The sequence below is a fragment of the Pyrus communis genome, chromosome 10 (genome assembly GCF_963583255.1).
Source record: "Pyrus communis chromosome 10, drPyrComm1.1, whole genome shotgun sequence".
In the NCBI taxonomy this organism is placed as follows: domain Eukaryota; kingdom Viridiplantae; phylum Streptophyta; class Magnoliopsida; order Rosales; family Rosaceae; genus Pyrus; species Pyrus communis.
In genome coordinates this window covers 25475588-25492835 of record NC_084812.1, presented here as the reverse complement: position 1 = coordinate 25492835, position 17248 = coordinate 25475588, and the positions used below count along the sequence as shown (strand labels likewise).

General features: G+C 35.1%; 2 protein-coding genes across 5 annotated transcripts; one reads left to right on the top strand and one right to left on the bottom strand.

The window, feature by feature from the left end:
- The first annotated feature begins 7526 nt into the window (after positions 1 to 7526).
- Positions 7527 to 13091, top strand: LOC137748168 (calcium-transporting ATPase 4, plasma membrane-type-like). 3 transcript variants are annotated; one of them, XM_068488273.1, is made up of 8 exons: positions 7527 to 7700; positions 9154 to 9208; positions 9301 to 10974; positions 11179 to 11240; positions 11357 to 11515; positions 11616 to 11787; positions 11882 to 12180; positions 12554 to 13091. In XM_068488273.1, the coding sequence occupies exons 1-8, from the start codon at positions 7527 to 7529 to the stop codon at positions 12866 to 12868; spliced, it is 2910 nt and encodes a 969-aa protein (XP_068344374.1). In that variant the 3' UTR covers positions 12869 to 13091. The 3 variants fall into 3 exon arrangements, with proteins under 3 accessions (XP_068344374.1, XP_068344373.1, XP_068344372.1); XM_068488272.1 differs by having other exon boundaries at positions 9301 to 11240; XM_068488271.1 differs by having other exon boundaries at positions 9154 to 9214; positions 9304 to 11240.
- Positions 13092 to 13981: 890 nt separating this feature from the next.
- LOC137748170 (uncharacterized) lies at positions 13982 to 16598 on the bottom strand. Of its 2 annotated transcripts, none has more exons than XM_068488275.1 (3): positions 16395 to 16598; positions 15403 to 15719; positions 13982 to 14288 (listed from the first exon to the last, which is right to left on the bottom strand). In XM_068488275.1, coding segments are annotated over exons 1-3 (438 nt in total). In that variant the 5' UTR covers positions 16514 to 16598; the 3' UTR covers positions 13982 to 14286. The 2 variants fall into 2 exon arrangements, with proteins under 2 accessions (XP_068344376.1, XP_068344375.1); XM_068488274.1 differs by having other exon boundaries at positions 15417 to 15719.
- Positions 16599 to 17248: the final 650 nt, after the last annotated feature.

The following is a 17248-nucleotide window of genomic DNA, read 5'->3' as shown; positions in this document are numbered from 1 at the left end:
CTCTCTCTCTACTTTCTTTCTCTTTGTATTGACAGGAGAGAGAGAGAGAGGACATGCACAGATGTGAAAGCAGATGTAATGCCCACACGTATGACAAAGGTGCACGGATACTCGAATCTTTTGGGCTCCGTGGCCTTTCCTGTGAATGCGCGACTAAATTGGCAGTAGCTGTGAGAGATAATATTTACTGCCTCCCTCGGAGTTTGTAGCTAACGTACTTGACCAGTGAAAAAATTTTAAGTTAGATGAATGGTTAACGTTAAAGACGCTAAAATTTTTAAAATAAATTTATAAATCAAATGTCGTGTGTGATAGATATTGGACTATTATTACGTGATTAATGTATTTATTTTTTTGTTGATAATATATTATTTAGTTTAAAATTTTAATCTCTTTAATATTACATTGGATAAATATAGTGAGAAGAGACATGCTAATGAAATTCTTTTAAAAGTGAAATTCTTATTAGATTCTTTACTATTTTATAATTTTTTTACAATATTTTATAATATTAATATAAAAATTAATATTAAATTACGAAGTGACAGAATTTGTGGAAAGTTTTTTAGAGGCATTTCTCGAGTGAGAAACAGCTGGGCAAAATGTTTCGGTAACTGCAAAGTTACTATTTTACCATATCCTTGCGCTTTTTCCCAATTGGTTTCTTGGGAATTTATGATTAGGGTTTTTGGAATGAAGGGATGAGTAATTAATATGTTAAAAAGTCTTTGGTCCCTTCTGACTAAGACATTTTTTGGGTTCGTTGTTTAAACTCCGGTAGACTAAGGGCTGGTTTGGTATTGCTGTGTTTTGAAAAAAAACTGCTTCTGCTGTGCTGTGAGAATAAGCAGCTGTGAAATAAAGCAGCAGAGTGTTTGGTAAACTTTTTTATAAAAGTGCTTTTGAAAGAAAAAAAAAGCAGTATTAGAGTGTTTGGTAAACTTTTATGTAAAACAGATGTGAAAAAAAGCCGGTTTTTCAAAGCTAGGTTTTGCAGCTTCTTGTTTTTGACTTTTTTTTATCCAAAACTGTGAAAAAAAGCTGAAGCTGAGTGTTTACCAAACATAAAAACAGCTCCCAGCTTTTTTTGATAGCAGTTTTTTTCAGAATCAACTCAGTACCAAACCAGGTCTAAATTGAATTACGTTTGTGGAAATTGACAGTGACTGGAGTAAAAGGAGTTAAAGCAAGTACATGATAATTTGATTAAAATGTGAATGATTTATATGACACAAGAGTATCTTTAATAGTTTTGCTAAATTCTTGCTAGTTAGGAGAGTTAGTAGTATCAAAAAGGAGAAATTACGTTCTTATCATTCTTTTTGCTATTTCATTGATTAAAATATTATTTCTTTTTAATTTTTGATCAAGGTCCTTGAGTATTAATAACATCATTAATTATTTCAATAATAAAATATTTTTTTATTTCTAACTATATTCATTTAATGTTAAAAATGTTACCATTAGTATATTTATATTTATGATTAAATTTTTTATCATATATTTTTAGTTTTAGTTTTTACCCATTTTTAATTTGTAACCCATATATTAATTTCTTTTTGTACCCATATTTTTTAAAGTTTATTTGTATTTGTACCCATATTTTTTTTTAGTTGTACTTTTTATTTTTGCTAAGTGTACCCATGCTAATTATATGTACCTATTCATGTAAAACTTTTTATTTTGTTATATGTAAAATGTACCATTTTTTTAATATAAAATCTATTCATTTTTTTAATCTATTTTTAAACTTATATGGGTACATTCTTTTTTCTTTGATTTTAAAATGTATCCATGTCAAGTTTAATCGAAGAAATTAACTAATGTTATTAAGCCTAATATCTTCTTTTTTCTTTCTTTTTTTTCTTTTGTGATTTTGAAGAATGTACCCATGTTTTGATACAATAATTTTTTTTGGGTTAATTTTGATAAATGTACCCATGTTTATATATATATATATATATATATATATATATATATATAAACACACACAATAGTATGTTTATATTTTAATATTTTTAATCCCACAAATTATGGTTTTTTATTTAAAATCTCATTTATATAAACAACTAAAATTTCTAATTTTTAATTTAAAAAAATATAGTAACGTACATAGAAATAAATTATCACATTGATTTTGGGGTCCTCAATTAAAAATTAAAAACCAACAAGATTTCAATCAAATAATATTAATAGCTAAAAACCACATATAAAGTCTCCCATCAAAAAACTATTTTAGCTAGTCTCTTTAATTTTTCATCTTTAACAACATTCTCTATTTTAACAAATTTGAATATTTTATTATCAATCGTTTCAAGGGAAAAAATTTTATCCACTCATTTTCACTTTATCTCTCTTTCTTTCTTGGTTCACGGGTTCACTATTGAGTTTTATTATTTTTTAACGTTTATCATATGACTAGTGATTATAAATTTAAAAAGCAACTGTTCACCTTTATTTTGTACCATAATCTAGTGTTATTCTTCTTCACTTGTAAGTGAAATGTCTTAAGTTCAATTATCGCCAAAGCCGAATTTAGACCACATTATTGCTAGCTCGTGAGGCTAAGTTCCATCATCCCTCCCCCTTAACGTGGATAATATAGTTTTGTAGTTTTTCTAGAGATGCTCTAAAATAAAGATGTGTAACTTTGTGTTCACATATTTTTATTTTACTGATATGAGATGTTATATTTGTTCACATGTCTTTATCTGTTGACACGGGACGTTATATATCGGTATGCTTATGTCATATAAGTTGTCATTGTTAAAAAAAAAAAAAAAAGGTGCATTTTGCATAGATTCACTTGTACTAGTTTTTATTTATGAAACATTTTTAATGACTCACATTACAACGTGGTGTTAGTATGTAGTGCTAATAATTCTCGTGTTACAACGTCTAGATGGCATTATTAATTGTGTTGTTAAACTTAATACCTAATATTTGTAGATAAATACATGTATCACGATGTAAGAGGATTAATACTATTATGTGACAGTGTCACAATTATTTAAAAAAAAAAAATAGTTTGGTACTAACACACAGAAAAGACTTTCTCCTTGTACGATTTTTTTGATTAGTTGCATTTAACTATACATCTCCATAAATGTGTAATTGCGGGTAATGTCTTAATCAAAGTGTTATGATGTTTTTCAAATATGAATTTACATATTAAAGCAAGGATTTGTCTACACCATAAATAAGACAACAGCTTACTACTACTTTATGTTCTAGCAATAATTGAGTTTCATACTAAGAACATCACCAATGCAAATGCTTAAATATTAGACATATATTCTTACATGAGAAATGTTAAAGGGACTCGGACTATTTATGAACTCTCATGTTTGCGGTACAATGTTTTATATTGTCAGGACAATAATAGACATTAAATTGTGAAGTGGCAGAGAATCCATTGAGAGTTTCACTTTTAAGAAAGATCCACTTTTGAGAGAGACCCCTTAATATTTCTCTTCTTGTATTTGCCTTTTATTTTAATTTAATATAAGAATATAGGTCCAAAATTTGGGCCTTGCGTTGAAGATGCTCTAACAATCTTACAATATGAAAAATGTTAGTCACGTATCTTTTTTCTCTCCTATAAACTCTTTGTTAACCATGTCCGTTATATATGTTTGATTTATTCAAAGTAACGATAAAAATTAAAGATAAATATGTTTAAAGAGCAAAAGGATACGTGTGGCATCATATCCCCACAATAAAGTGTTACAAGAGAAAAGGCAAATGTTGGCCCAAATTTTGGGTGTAAAGCTGGGATATGATTGTATGAATATCAATAATGTCAAATGAGAAAATGCAGAAAGGAAATTAAGAAAAGGTGCTTTTGCTCTATCATTCTTTCATTCTTTCATTTCATGCATGTACATATAAAACGAACATGATTAGGCCACAAGAGGATCCAAGGTTTTCTCTTTCGGCTCTCTCTTTTTCATTTTTTATTAGAATATGTTAGGATGACCCCACTTACCACGTAGCCCTAGCTAGCTCATAATACTAAGATGCATATGTTTCTTGTTCCACATGTCAAATTAAAGAGGGAATGTCTAAAGGCTCCACGTGTGATAATTGGAAAAAAAAAAAAAAAAGCTCCATTTGTGTGTTTTTATGTATAATAGACTGTCAAGATCGGAGGACCTACATTTTTCTGTCATTTATTTTTGATAGTGTTATTCACAATTTTTTTTTTTTTTATTTTTTTACACTTTTATTAATTTTTGTTCTTTGATTTTTTTTCATTTATTCGATGCTTGTGTAAGATGTAAAAATAGGTATGTGGATAGTATAACCCTATATTTTTAGGCTCACTTTATAACGTGTTTCAACGACCCAATTTTTATCTTTTAGATCTTCCCTCAAATATCATTTCTACAGAAAATTACTTAAATCCAAAATCATATAATTGTTGTATTAAATAGTAGTTATTTTAGTACTTCTTTATAAAATTGTATTTGTCTATTTTCTTTTTCACCACAAAAGAATGACTTATATTGGTGTTGAATTTATCTACTTTTTAACAAAAATGATCTGTAAATGATAAATTAAATATTAACGATTTGGATCTTTGAATAAAGTTACAAAATGTTCACCACAATTAAGGATGTGAAAATATATGTCCCTCAATCTTGATCCATATGTATATATGCATGTACATGGACAGGGGTGGTCAAATTGTGAGTGCGCAGCTTGCGTTTTCATTTGTGCATCCTTTTTCTCATGTCAAAATTATAAGAGGCAAGTGGCCTGGATTTTATACTAAACGTGGGGAACTCAAGTGTAGAGAATGATGACAAAGACAAAGGAAGCAAGGATCACCGATTTGAAGTCGAAGGTGTCATCATACCTGCATATAATTCTACCCCTTTCGATGTTATAGAGTCGCTCCTACTATTTCACCCATCTATATCCAATAATCATAAAGGTATTGACTTAAATGTTCCAATCACTTAGCATACTTGTTTGATAACTATTTAATTTTTTACTACACACAACTATCTCATTTAAATTCGAACATAATGATATATGACATATGTGCTCGTGTTCCGAGTACATTGGAATTTTTTTTGAGATTGTGGAGGGTTGTGGGATCCTAGCATACCATAATCATTTGTCTTTTGAATTGATGCTACTATATCCTGATGTAGAACGAGATTTAGGCTATTTTAGTTGTGGTAAAATTGAAATAAGGAAACGACGTTTAGTCAAGAAAAATGATTTGAGATCTGAGAACTCACTGATCTATATGTTATATATTCTTAGCGGTATTTATCGAAAGTTGATATATTAGACTTTTGTGTCAAGCCTTTTTTTTCCAGACACTAATGTAGGTGCTATGTTTCTTTAGTACTAGGTTTGAGACTTTTTCGCTTGAAAGTTATGTTGTGTTTTTAATAATATTTTCATTTTGGAGCTAGGGTTCATTAAGACTATATAACCAACTTTTAGGATTGTATTTTAATAATCTTTTATATCGTTCAATATTAAATTTCGAACGTATCGTTTGCTAGTTAATTTCTGATCTAAAAGAAGTCGAAGAAGACGAAGTTATAGCTGACTTCAATGGTAAGTTTTTTCTCTCTTGCAGAAACAATATGTTCCGCTTATAATAGGTTTAAGTCTAATAATGAGCCGGATTAATTTTTGTGAGAGCAGTGATGACTATTTATATACATAAACAATCCTTACGATACTCCTATTAGAATCCTTGTAGGAAACCGATATTTTCTCCCAATTTTAATATAAATGAGTAATTTATGATAAGTTCTCAGTTTCAATTGTATATAAACTAAGACATTCAAACCCCTTCCAATAAAAATATTCTAAACCAATTTGAACTCAAACATCCGGCTAAAATATACTTACACTTATGCTCATATTCTAACATATCTATCATTTCCCAAACAAATTGCTAAGCATTTTGAGTTTGTCTATAAAAACATGAATATTATTTGGGTTTAAGCTGGTAACCAACAGAACGAGTGCCGTTGGAATCTGGAGTCCAAGAAAATTTGGAGACCGAAGTGGTTGTTTGATTGGGCTTTCCTTAAACAGGCCTAAAGTAACCGTTGAAAGAAATTAGAGAGAAACAAAGACAATCTTTTGTCAACAGCCCCGACCCCATTCGTTTTAGGGTTGGCGACAATTTTTTCTTGACAATCATTCTCGGTCTTTTCATCTTTTTTATTTTTATTACTTTTGTTTTTGGCATAGAATTGTCGTCATTAAAAGTTGTAATAACCGACACACAATTGCACAAGAATTTTTTCACTCATTTGATTTAGTAAAACAAATTGTTAAACTTAGGACGTAGTGAATAAAAAGAAAACCCTAACCACGTCGCATAGTAGTTACAGTTTGTTTCGTTAATATTCCCATTCTTGAAGTTTACTTACTATTTCTCTTGGCAAACATGTTTTAATCTAGGCCAACTAATTTCTTATAAAGCGCAAATACGTAAAACAATGGGTCAATTCATTTTTTTTTTTTAGGATATAGGGGGTACTATTCTCAACAACAGCAACAACAAAAAAACGAATACTATTCTTTAACATATTTGGATTGCCATTTTCGAGCTTTAATAAGAAAAGAAATCCATAAAAATTTGAGATCATCTCCAGATTCTTGTGTCTGAAGTCCATGGATCAGGAGATCTAGCTTGTTGAAGAGAGAAAGTTTGAGACTCTTGCTTTGTGTGAGGTGGCATAATGAGATGAGTTAATAGGAGCCACATGATTTAAAATGAATAATTCAAATCTCTAAGTCTTTGAGCTTCGGACACAAAAATCCGTAGAGACTCACAATTTACCCTCAAAACCAAGGAAAATATCACTTTGACATATGAAAAGTATCGATAAAACAATTGAATTGTGAAAGATTCAAGAGCATCGGAAATACTAATTTATGGTGCGTTTCTTCTTAGATTATAAATAGCGCACTTTGTTTTTTTTTATTTAGGATAAGAGACGTCCAAAAGACAGATTATATGTAATAAACTGAATAAGATACAACATTTATATTCTTGTCCGGCATGCATACGACTACAAAATATAAAAACATGTACAACGTAATTATGAACATAAGTATGCCATCCATGCTAATGAGTAATAGTTTTTTTAACAAACGATATTATCTACACTAAATTGAGGGGGTTGGCTTAGGCTCATAATGTGCTAGCAATAATATGATTTAAATTTGTCTTTAGCAAGAATCAAACCTAATCTCTTACTTACAAGTGAAAAAAAATAGCACTGTAGTACTAAGTAACAATTAACTCTTCTTCCCTTTTAATACACGCAAAAACATTCCCGCCATTCTCGGCTTGGTTTTGAACATTTCCATAACACGAAATGAAACTCCATCTCCTTTTCTCTCTCAATCATTCAATCCACACACTGCGAATTAATTCACAGATCCAAACGAACTGAGTCGCTGAATCACCCATAGCGAGTCAGTCAGACTGATCACAGTCATCGTATTCAGAAGAAGAGAGGGAAATCATGAGAGAGAAAATGGAGGAGTACTTGCGGAGGAACTTCGACGTCGAACCTAAACGCCCGTCCGAGGAAGCCCTGAAGCGGTGGAGATCCGCCGTCTCCGTCATCAAGAACCCCACCCGAAGGTTCCGCATGGTCGCTGATCTCGCTAAGCGCGCTGAGGACAAGCGGAAGCGCAAGAACCTCCAGGTTCCTTTCAACCTCTCCATCGTCATCGTTCTTATAATTTCTTCAATTAAGTGTTGCGATTCTCGCCATTGTGTTTGTCACATTCAAACGAATGAACGATAGCTCGTTACTTTAAATTTCATGTCACGTTCTGTTTTGGCTTTGAAATTTTTTGGAGAAATCAGAGGAATAGATGAGATGCGTGTGTTACTTTTCTATTTTTTGTGTTTGTTTTCTCGTTAGGAGCCTAAGATTTCCTTGGAAACTAAACAGGCCTTTGCCAATTCTTACATAATTATACTTGTGAGGGAGCAGTGACATAATCAATCATTATTCATGATTGATCAAGTTTCATGATTTGTAAAATATTGAGGTGGATGATTACTCCACAAACTACGTGTGGCTTCAATGCTACATAACTACGAGTGTTTTAGTAGTTAAATTTCTTGATTTGGTATATAACGAGTTTGAACTTGAAACGCAGTAGGTTGCATTAAGCAGTGGAATAAGTAGTGTCGCTACAGTTTGATGCATTTAATTTAGCAGTTATGTTTTATCTTCATAAACTTAATTATTTCTAAATGTCTTCGCTTCAGGGTGTTGAATCTCTTTATTACTGTGCATTAAACTTAATTATTGAATTGTAGCTATGGTTTTTCAAGCTCACGGGGGTTACTAATCTCAGCTTAATGAAACAATTAAACCATTAAGGAAATATATTTTTTTCGTTCTCTACGAAAATATAAACATGATAGATGATCTTTGTGGGGTTTCGAGATATAGTCATTTGTATAGACTCTCAGGGCTAAGTTCTTTATGTGCTTTTGTTTTGTGCTGTTTAGCCCCGTTGTTTCACCCAAAAAAAGTATATGGAAGTGGTACATATAGAAGAGGGTTTGATGTAGTAGAATATACCAATGACAAGTAAATAGTTCAATGGAGGTCTAAGGCCTGGGGAGAAATCGGGAGTACGAGACTCAAATTCCCACCATGTGTATCGAGGTAAAAACTTACCACTGATGCTATGAAGCTGCAAATTGTTTAGATGTCCAGAAAATGGCGTTTCCTGGTGTCGGTTTCGTTGCTTTTGTATTACCTCCATTTTAAAGCGTTGCGATTTCATAGTGTGATAAAAATGATGAAAAACAAAGGAATGAAGGTTTCCTGGTAAAGTCAGGATGTTGTATTTGCAAAAGGAAATTTTTTATATGCTTGTGTGAGGATGGCGTGCATTGTCAGCACATCTGACCAGTATTTCAATCGAACTAGGTTTCGATGCCAGGAAATTAAGGCTTGTTAATGTTAATTAAATATCTAATGTATGATTACCTCAGCATCATGAGTGTTTTGCATCAGGTTTGATGGTATTAGACATCTGCTAAGCATGAAAAGCCTGTTTAATTAACTCCCAAATGCTGGTTTAAATATTTTCTAATTCTAACATTTTCGCTATGCTTCTGTTGATTCTTGTCAGGAGAAGATACGTGTTGCTATATACGTACAAAAAGCAGCATTACAATTCATTGATGGTATTATATTCTTCTTCTTATTATAGTAACATCTCCTTCATTTAAACTTGTGATTCCTTTCTAAGTCATGTTAATTTTTTTATACAATTCAGCTGGCAATCGCCGGGATTGTAATCTTCCCAAAGAAGTTAAAGATGCTGGTTTTGGCATTGATCCTGAGGAAATTGCATCCTTTGCTCGATCTCACGATACCAAAGGGTTGGAAAGACATGGAGGAGTACCAGGATTAGCAGGAGTGGTTTCTGTATCGCTGGAAGATGGTGTTGTTTCAAGCAAGATACCTATTAGGCATGATATATATGGCTTCAACCGATATGCAGAGAAACCTGCTAAAGGTTTTGGGATGTTTCTCTGGGAAGCCTTACAAGATTTAACTCTAATCATCCTCATGGTTGCTGCTGCGGTCTCTATAGGTGTTGGAATCACAACTGAAGGAATGCCGAAAGGTATATATGATGGCTTGGGAATAATACTTAGCATATTGCTAGTAGTGTTGGTGACTGCAATCAGTGACTACAAGCAGTCGTTGAAATTTAAAGAACTGGACAAAGAGGAGAAAAACATAATTGTTCAGGTGACTAGAGACGGACGCAGACAGAAGGTCTCTATCTACGATTTGGTGGTTGGAGACATAGTTCATCTTTCCATCGGCGATCAAGTTCCAGCTGATGGTATTTTCATATCAGGCCACAGCTTACAAGTCGACGAATCAAGCTTGTCAGGTGAGAGTGAGCCAGCGGACATAAATCAAGAGAGACCCTTTCTTCTTGCAGGAACCAAAGTGCAAGATGGTTCTGGGAAAATGTTGGTGACATCAGTTGGTATGAGAACTGAATGGGGACGACTAATGGTTGCTCTGAGTGAAGGGGGAAACAATGAGACACCACTGCAGGTAAAACTTAATGGAGTTGCAACCATTATCGGAAAAATCGGTTTGACTTTCGCTGTGCTAACATTTATAGTTCTGACTTCAAGGTTTTTAATAAACAAGGCGGTTCACCGTCACATGACAGACTGGTCTTCCAAAGATGCATTAAAGCTTTTGAATTACTTCTCGACTGCCGTCATTATAATTGTTGTTGCAGTTCCGGAAGGGCTACCTCTGGCAGTGACGCTAAGTCTCGCCTTTGCAATGAAAAAACTCATGTTTGATAAAGCACTCGTGAGGCATCTCTCTGCATGTGAGACAATGGGTTCTGCTACTTGTATTTGCACAGATAAAACTGGAACTTTGACAACAAATCATATGGTTGTGAACAAGATATGGATCTGTAATGAAACCGAGACTATAACGAGTAATGATAACAATGATGTGTTGAAGTCAGCTTCTGAAGGAGTACATGACCTCCTTTTACAGTCCATCTTTCTGAATACAAGCGCGGAGGTAGTCAAGGGGGAAGATGGGAAGAATAGCATTATGGGGACTCCAACAGAGACGGCGGTAATTGAATTTGGAATGCTTCTGGGAGGTGATTTTAAATCTTACAGTGAGGATTATAATATACTGATGGTTGAACCATTCAATTCAGTCAGAAAAAAGATGTCGGTGCTAGTGGCTCTGCCTGATGGAGGAAAGAAACGAGCATACTGCAAAGGAGCATCAGAAATTATCTTAAAAAAGTGTGATAATATTGTTGCCACTCATGGTGAAGCTGTGCCTCTATCGGACGAGCAAAGAACAAATATCTCAGATGTCATAAATGGTTTTGCTTGTGAAGCTTTAAGAACTCTATGCTTAGCTTTCAAGAATGTATATGACTCCTCTAGTGAAGACAGTATTCCTGACGATAAATATACGTTAATCGCTGTTGTTGGAATCAAGGATCCTGTGCGTCCGGGGGTGAGGGAAGCCGTGAAGACTTGTTTAGATGCTGGGATTACTGTAAGGATGATCACTGGCGATCATATTAATACGGCTAAAGCCATAGCTAAAGAGTGTGGCATTTTGACAGAAGATGGTTTGGCTATAGAAGGGCAAGATTTCCAAAATAAGAGCTCGCAGGAGATGGCAGAAATAATTCCGAAACTGCAGGTTTTAGTTGTTCTATTGCTTTAATAACCTCTTAGTATAAATGCTCATTTGTGTTGACGGGAAGTAGTTTCTGGATCAATTTTCTGTCGGGAATTTAGTGAAAAAATCTTGCACAGGTAATGGCTCGATCGTTGCCTTTGGACAAGCACACCTTGGTGAAACAGTTGAGGAATGAGCTTAGAGAAGTTGTGGCAGTAACTGGTGATGGGGCGAATGACGCTCCTGCACTGCACGAGGCAGACATCGGACTTGCTATGGGTATTGCAGGAACGGAGGTTTGTTACTTACAGACGTCGTCCTACACAATTTTTATTATATCACTGTTTTATTTCTTCTTAAATACTAATAGTCGGCTAAACATCTGCCGGTCTACAGGTTGCGAAAGAAAGTGCTGATGTTATAGTAATGGATGACAACTTCACAAGCATAGTGAATGTTGCAAGATGGGGTCGGGCGGTTTATGTCAACATTCAAAAGTTTGTACAGTTCCAGCTAACAGTTAACATCGTCGCTCTGATGCTCAGTTTCATTTCAGCATGCGTCTCAGGTTTGTTCATCAGCGGAACTGCTTCAAAACCTTTCGACATACATATTTACCAAATGCATTGCAGGCGCTAATGAATGTGCGAAATAACTTTCAGGAGCCGCTCCTCTCACGGCTGTGCAGATGCTTTGGGTGAACTTGATCATGGACACTCTTGGTGCTTTGGCGCTGGCTACAGAGCCACCAAACGAGGGTCTAATGAAAAGGCCACCGGTCGGAAGGAACATCAAGTTCATCACCGGGATCATGTGGAGGAACATTATTGGCCAGAGTATCTACCAGATTGCTGTCCTTTTGGCTCTCAAGTTTTGTGGAATCCGGCTTTTGAAGCTCACCGGTTCAGATGCAAATTCCGTTCTCAATACCGTTATCTTCAACTCTTTTGTGTTCTGCCAGGTACTATCTTCTTATACATTGTTTTCTCTTTGTTCATACCTGTCTAAACATTTATTTTGGGCAATTTTACACCCAGGAACGGCCAATTTAGCTCATAATGTCATATTTACTTAAATTGCATTCAAATTTTTGTCTAAAAACGTCACATGCTGTCGTTAAATGATATTTGTTATTTTTCTTTTCTAGAAATGTGACATCTCTATAAAATGTGGGTAACAAGAACGCAGTGGGTAAATTGGTCATTTACAATAGTTTAAAGGCGGGAGAAACTGATCAAAATAAAAGTTCATGGGGAAATCAACACAAGTTTTTGTTTAAACCTGATATTTTAGTTTCTTTGTTCAAAGGTGATCTAATTTTGCATGTCTTTCAGGTATTCAACGAGATAAACAGCCGTGATATGGAGAAGATCAATGTGTTCAGTGGCATGTTCAGCAGTTACACCTTCATGATGGTGATGATCTCCACCGTTGTTTTCCAGATCATCATAGTTGAATTCTTGGGCAAGTTTGCACAAACTGTGCCACTGAGTTGGGAGTTGTGGTTAACAAGCGTCTTGATCGGCGCTGTAAGTTTGCTCGTTGCTGTCGTCCTCAAGTTCATTCCTGTTTCAGTCAGGAAACAAGAAGTTTCCCGGGATCACGAGGATGTCTACGAACCTCTCCTCCGTGGCCCTGACCTTGCATGAAAGATCGAAACTGCTTGTTCGAGAAAGATTTTTGTGCAGAACTATGGAGGAATCTCTTCGGTTTTTTTGTTGTATGTTTGCGCCAACATTTTTTCGACACCATTTCTCGTCATTTTTGGTTGTACATTTCAGTGTTCATTGAGGTCAGCTAGAAATCAGTCTTCTTTTCGCCATTTCGGTTGTATTTATACGAACTCAACTTCAAATTGCTTGCGTTCTGGCGTTGCAGTAGAGTTGATTGGCAGGGCTTCAGTGGTTGTAAGTCGAGTTGAATGCGTGAGCTTCGGTGGTATATGCTGTAGAGACGGCAGTGACTGTGCGTGCTGGGTCGATTGCAAATTTTCCTAGGTAAACAAGATTGGGTTGCAATGAGAGTAGTGAGCGAGATGAACGTTTGAGGCTAAATATATAACGCTAGTTTTGACTATCAACAACAACAACAAAGCCTCATTACCGCGCTCCGTTTTGAGCCAAGTCCCCATTACCAGTAATTGAGATGTTCGTCCTCTTCAACGGTGTCTCCGTGTTCCCAGTAATCGAGATGTTCGTTCTCTTCGACGGTGTCTCCGTGTTCCGAAAATCCCTATTCCGGACATCATTCCCAATAGGTCGTCTCTCCATGTTCCCAGAATCAGTATATGGAGCATCCTTCTTTATTGGCAGTCTCTCCTCTTTCCCAAATTCAGTATTTGGGACATTCTTCCTCTGTGTGTTCCCAGATTCAGTATTTTGGGACATCTGTTATCTCGTTTTCTAAATTCGCATTAGAGACAGACGGTGCACTCTAAATTCGCATTAGAGACAGACGGTGCACTCTTTCGAGGAACAATTGAAGAGAAAAAGTCCTCTACAAGATCTATCAAACTCTCTGAAGTAGAAGAAGAGAATTCAGGCGCGAAACTCGTACCTTTTCCTCTATTTGATGGTTCTATCTTGAGCTTCCGCATTTCATCCAACCACTTTGCGGCATTCTTCAACAGCTTCCGACAATGGTCAAAAGAGTTCAATGACAAGTGACTCACTTTAGATTTTGAGTCAGTGTCCAAGAAAACACACGAGCTACAACGCGAATGCATTACAGTCAACTTCACCTCATAAATGCAACAAAACCCATCAGAAGCAGAAAAAACCTACCTTTGGAAAACTTCGTCCAGACCTAGTTAACTGTTGTGACACAACTTAGGATAACTAGAACAAAAATTCAATACATGGCTTCTCTAACATTCTTTACATTTTACACAACCAAAGTCCTCAGTAGTTGATGTGATTCTGAAAGACATTATCCAGACTCTCGTTACAAAAACACAGTATCTAAGACTCCGACTATGTCATCACCTGTTTAGATATCGTCTACTTTGGTGAAGGGTCAGCCTGCTTTTTGACAAATAGCTTTCCTACATCTTCTGTAACAATGTTGCTCCTGGACCCAAAAATGAAAATAATGATGTGAGATTGAAAAACTCTTAACGTAGAACAAAGTTGGCATATTTAACGTTGCTCAACAGACACAATATGCCAAGTTCAGGGATTGCCACCATCCGGAAGAAAAAAGGACCATCAGTTTAGAATTCATTCCCAATGAATCGATTTCTAAAACTTCACCAAACACAAAAAAAATTGTATTTGTTCTATTCCTAAAAAAATTTCCCATAGCTTTAGTTTTAGCAAGATTCATGCAGTGACCTAGAAATACACAAACCTGACCCTGTACAGTAGAAGACAGACTTGACAAAAGTTTTCCGATGAGTATCCTATCCCATGAAGTCCAATCATAGAATCAAATATGATGCAGTAGTAAACAACCCAAATCCATCGTTTCATGTAAAAGCAAAGGCGAAAGGATGAACCATTATAAGTATTCAGGAACCCTATGAATATAGAGTAGCGCAACAGAATTCTTATCAAGGACCAACTTAAAAAGAGTCCACTCCATTAAGTCATCACAACGGTTAAACAGGCCAATATCACACACTCCATGAGTGCAACTTCTCCCCCACTTAGGAGAGTCCATCCCATTAAAATTGATAAACATTTTGTATCTGCAACATGCTGTACAGAATATGGTTCTCTCTCATGTGTTAATTCTACAACGATTTGCAAAGAATAGGGGATGGTTTTAAGGGATAATTTCTTTTGGTTAAACCTTCACTTTAACCCCTATTCAACTCATAATTTAATTGAACAGGTAATTTTTAATCCTTTTAGTGTGAAGGCCAAAGTCAGAAAATCCACCCACTGTAATGGTATAATTTTCACTACAACTCATCGCATATACAAATCTACTAATCTTTTTTGTTATCATAATAGCATGATCTACCTGTAACGCAAGTTTAGTTAAAATTCCAAAAACAAATTGGCAAGTTAGTATTTAAACCTCAAATCACAACCATACAAACTTAGTGCAAGTCATGAGCAGACATATGCATGCAAAAGTGTATCTCTAAATCTCTATATCGCTAAACAGTTAAACAAAACCAGAATCTAAGGGAAAATTTTTAAATGCCAAATAAGCTGTGGGAAATGGAAAAACATACATATTGAAACTGACCTTCCACGAAGCTGAGGCGGAACCAGCAGACCACCAACTGTATCTGGAACATTCTTGGAATGAGGCAAGTTACCTCTAGGAACTTTATTGCGAGGAACAGAGGAAGCAAATGCATTCTCCCTCTTGCGTGATGAACTCTCCACCATTGCAGCTGCAACACGAGAAGAGTGATCGCCGCCACTCAACATATTGGATGAGGAAACAGGAGAATTCAAGAGCATTGAAGCATCAGGAAGTTGCTGGATTGAAGGAGCTGATGAAGGGGCAGAACTTTCCGGCTGCTGGTATGATGAAACAACCAATCTATTACACAGAAAACAAACAAAACCAAATTAAAATACAACCGAAGTAAGGGTAAGCTTATACAGGACACTGTAACTACTTTTCCAGCTGTGAAAAATTTAGGACTGCTATGAAAAACCCTCTTTTAGTACAACATTATGCAACACTATCATGTGAAATAATATGAAACCCTAGAAATATTTAAAATAATAAAATAAAACAAGACAGAAAATAAAATGAAATTTTCTTTAATACTATGCCTTTCTCTAAGTTTTAATTTCCGTCAGACCTGAGCTTAGCCAAGTTGGCCCCTTCTGCACTCAAGTTCGAATTCCAAACCCACCCCACACACCCCCGCGTGCGCGGGGACGAGCTTAAAGGTATTTAGTGTAGAATATCGCTTGTATCAAAAACAAGTTTATAACTTCCCTAAACATGGGAAATAACCCTCATTCTGATTAAGCTAATTACAATATGCTTCTTCCTAAAAGTCCTTGAATTTTCCTTTCTTATTTACAACCCACACAGCATCCCAACACGTAGTTTTCTACAAATTAAACAAAACAAAAATAATAGAAATTACTCAGAATATCATAAATTAAAAAACCATAACAAAAATAGTGATAAATTCGAAAGAAGTAAAAGATTTCAACTTTATCGATGAAATTGAATAAACTGAGGGGGGGCGTCAATTACTGGGTGCGAGGACGTGGATCGTCGCTGGGTAATTGTTGCTGGGGCTCGTTTTCCTTGTTTTCCCTAACCTCCTCCTCCGATACGTCGTCGTCTGAAGATGGGTAGTCCACCAACGACATCTTTCGGCTTTTCTACTTCACTCTTCACTTTTTGCCGCTGCCGTCTCCGCTGTTTCTTCGGTCTGCGCAACCCAAGGAATGAAACGTAAAACGCTCCTCCTTTGTAACTCTTTTTTTTGGGTGTGTTATCCACATCTCATTTTATTCTCAGATATCCTGATAATTTCTATTTGTTAATCTTCTTCAATTTATCTAATCCGACAGTCGAAAATTAAAAATATGTATAAGAAGTAAAACAAGTTGTGTAAATATCACATCGCTTTTTTTTTTTTTAATTATTTCTTGGCATAAATTTTTATATTTTGGGACTGACTCGAACAATATTCTTTAATTTTTCTTTTATGGTATGTGTCACTGTAGTGGTTCCGAAAATCAACTTTAGATCTTGCAAAAAATTATATGGATAAAATATATATCTTCCTGAGACGTAATATTGTGCCGGATTTCGATGTTCTAATCTAATATTAAGTTTTAAATTACGAAAATGGGTATACAAAGTTTTAAATCCAGATGTTCTAATCTGGGTTAGACTTAACATTGTAACTTAGTCCCAATGTGGAACACTACTTAATACTACAATTAGTGAAAAGTCTTCAGACGAGTTTGATATCAAATTATTATGATAAAAATCTTTGAGGGAGACCATCATAAGCACCTCCTTGCACTACTCTTTTCTATTTGCCATAGCTGGCTTGTTTGCCTCAGGATAGGCCTTCTTGTTTTCTTTGGCATATC